The following is a 1575-nucleotide window of genomic DNA, read 5'->3' on the forward strand; positions in this document are numbered from 1 at the left end:
TCTTCCTCACTGCAGTAGGTCCATTTGTGATCCAATATTTTCTTCTTGTAACAGAAAGAACATGATTTCTACCTCCATGTCCAAGCTGTAAATGGACATGACGGAGGATAAGATCAGTGATATGTTGGTCCTTTGACAGAATGAGGGGGTGTTTAATGTCCTCAGGGATTGCTGATCTTTTCAGCCGTCCCCCAACTCGTAGAAGTCCTCCTTCTAGAACCGGATCCAATTTGAGGAGGCTGCTACTTCTTGGCACTTGTGACTTGCCAGAGGTTAGTGTAGCAAACTCAATGGGAAATCTCTCTTGCTGGCAAAAAGCGATTATGGAGATCTCGGCCTCCAAGAGATCTTCCAGTGTCACCTTCTGATTCCCAAGCAATTTCGAGAAAGCTTGCATCTCTTTTTGCACATCCAACCTTGCTGTTGCAATAGCATTGATGTTTGCATGCTCCAAACTTTTCCTTTTTTCTTTCAGTTTGAGCAGAGTTCCTTTCAGCTTAATGAGCCACGCCACTGCAACTTTCAATTTTTGCCAATCAGAGAAATGAGTCATCAATTGCGATGTAGCATTGGTGTCAACAAGTATTGCATTGACCGTCAGACCTTTTTTTACTTCTGGGTCTTCTGCAGTAACACTTGTATCTACTGGAAATGTTGGCCACTTTTCTTCAGGTTGCTGTAGAAATTCTGGGCCTTGTATCCATCTTTGCTTCACAAGATCTTCTGCCTTCAATCCACGTGAAGCGTAGTCAGCAGGGTTCAGGGATGTGGGAACGTATCTCCACTGCTCAATTTCCGAGTTCACCCTGATGGTGGTTACTCTATTTGCTACAAAGGTTTGAAATCTTCGATCCTCATTCTTTATATACTTAAGAACTGATGTGCTGTCGGTCCAAAAGCAGGTCGTCTTTAGTGGAAACTGAAGCTCCGCTCGAAGCATCTTGTCCACTCGTACTGCAACAACGGCAGCGGTAAGCTCTAGACGGGGAATGGTGATAGTCTTCAAAGGGGCCACTCGGGATTTGCCAAATAAGAATGTAATATGAACCCTCTCATCCATGTTCTGCATCCTCAGGTAAGTAGCCGTACCATAGCCGCTTTCACTCGCGTCAGCGAAGTGATGCAACTGGGCGCTGACAATCCTCCCAAATCCTGCAGGCTTCACACATCGGTGGATCCGGAAATATGCCACTTTCTCAAGATCCATCAGCCATTTATTCCACTTCTGCTGGAAAGCTGGAGGTATTGGATCATCCCAGTCACACTTTGCCCTACATAACCCATGCAACAGCAGCTTGGCCGGGAGTATTAGAGGTGCCAGAAACCCCAATGGATCGTAGACTGAACCAATGATGGATAGCATGCCTCGCTTGGTTGCTGGTTTCTGCTTGACTTTCAGTTTGAATTTAAAAGTATCCGTCTCGATACACCACTGCAAACCCAAAGCTCTATCCAACGGCAGTTTATCCCTATCCAAATCAAGTTCATGCAGGTTCTTAGACTTAAGATCCTCTGGTAGGCCTTGAAGCACTTCTCGACTATTACTAATCCATTTAGTGAGGGTAAACCCTCCTC

At 45.4% G+C, this 1575-nt stretch overlaps 1 protein-coding gene across 1 annotated transcript; it reads right to left on the minus strand.

Moving 5' to 3' along the window:
* Nucleotides 1-715: 715 nt before the first annotated feature.
* Nucleotides 716-1469, minus strand: LOC123964991 (the record flags this gene model as incomplete). Its single annotated transcript, XM_046041601.1, has 1 exon — nt 716-1469. A coding segment is annotated over one exon (754 nt), but the record flags the coding sequence as incomplete, so codon positions are not given.
* Nucleotides 1470-1575: the final 106 nt, after the last annotated feature.

The sequence above is a fragment of the Micropterus dolomieu genome, unplaced genomic scaffold (assembly GCF_021292245.1).
Source record: "Micropterus dolomieu isolate WLL.071019.BEF.003 ecotype Adirondacks unplaced genomic scaffold, ASM2129224v1 contig_7766, whole genome shotgun sequence".
Taxonomy (NCBI): domain Eukaryota; kingdom Metazoa; phylum Chordata; class Actinopteri; order Centrarchiformes; family Centrarchidae; genus Micropterus; species Micropterus dolomieu.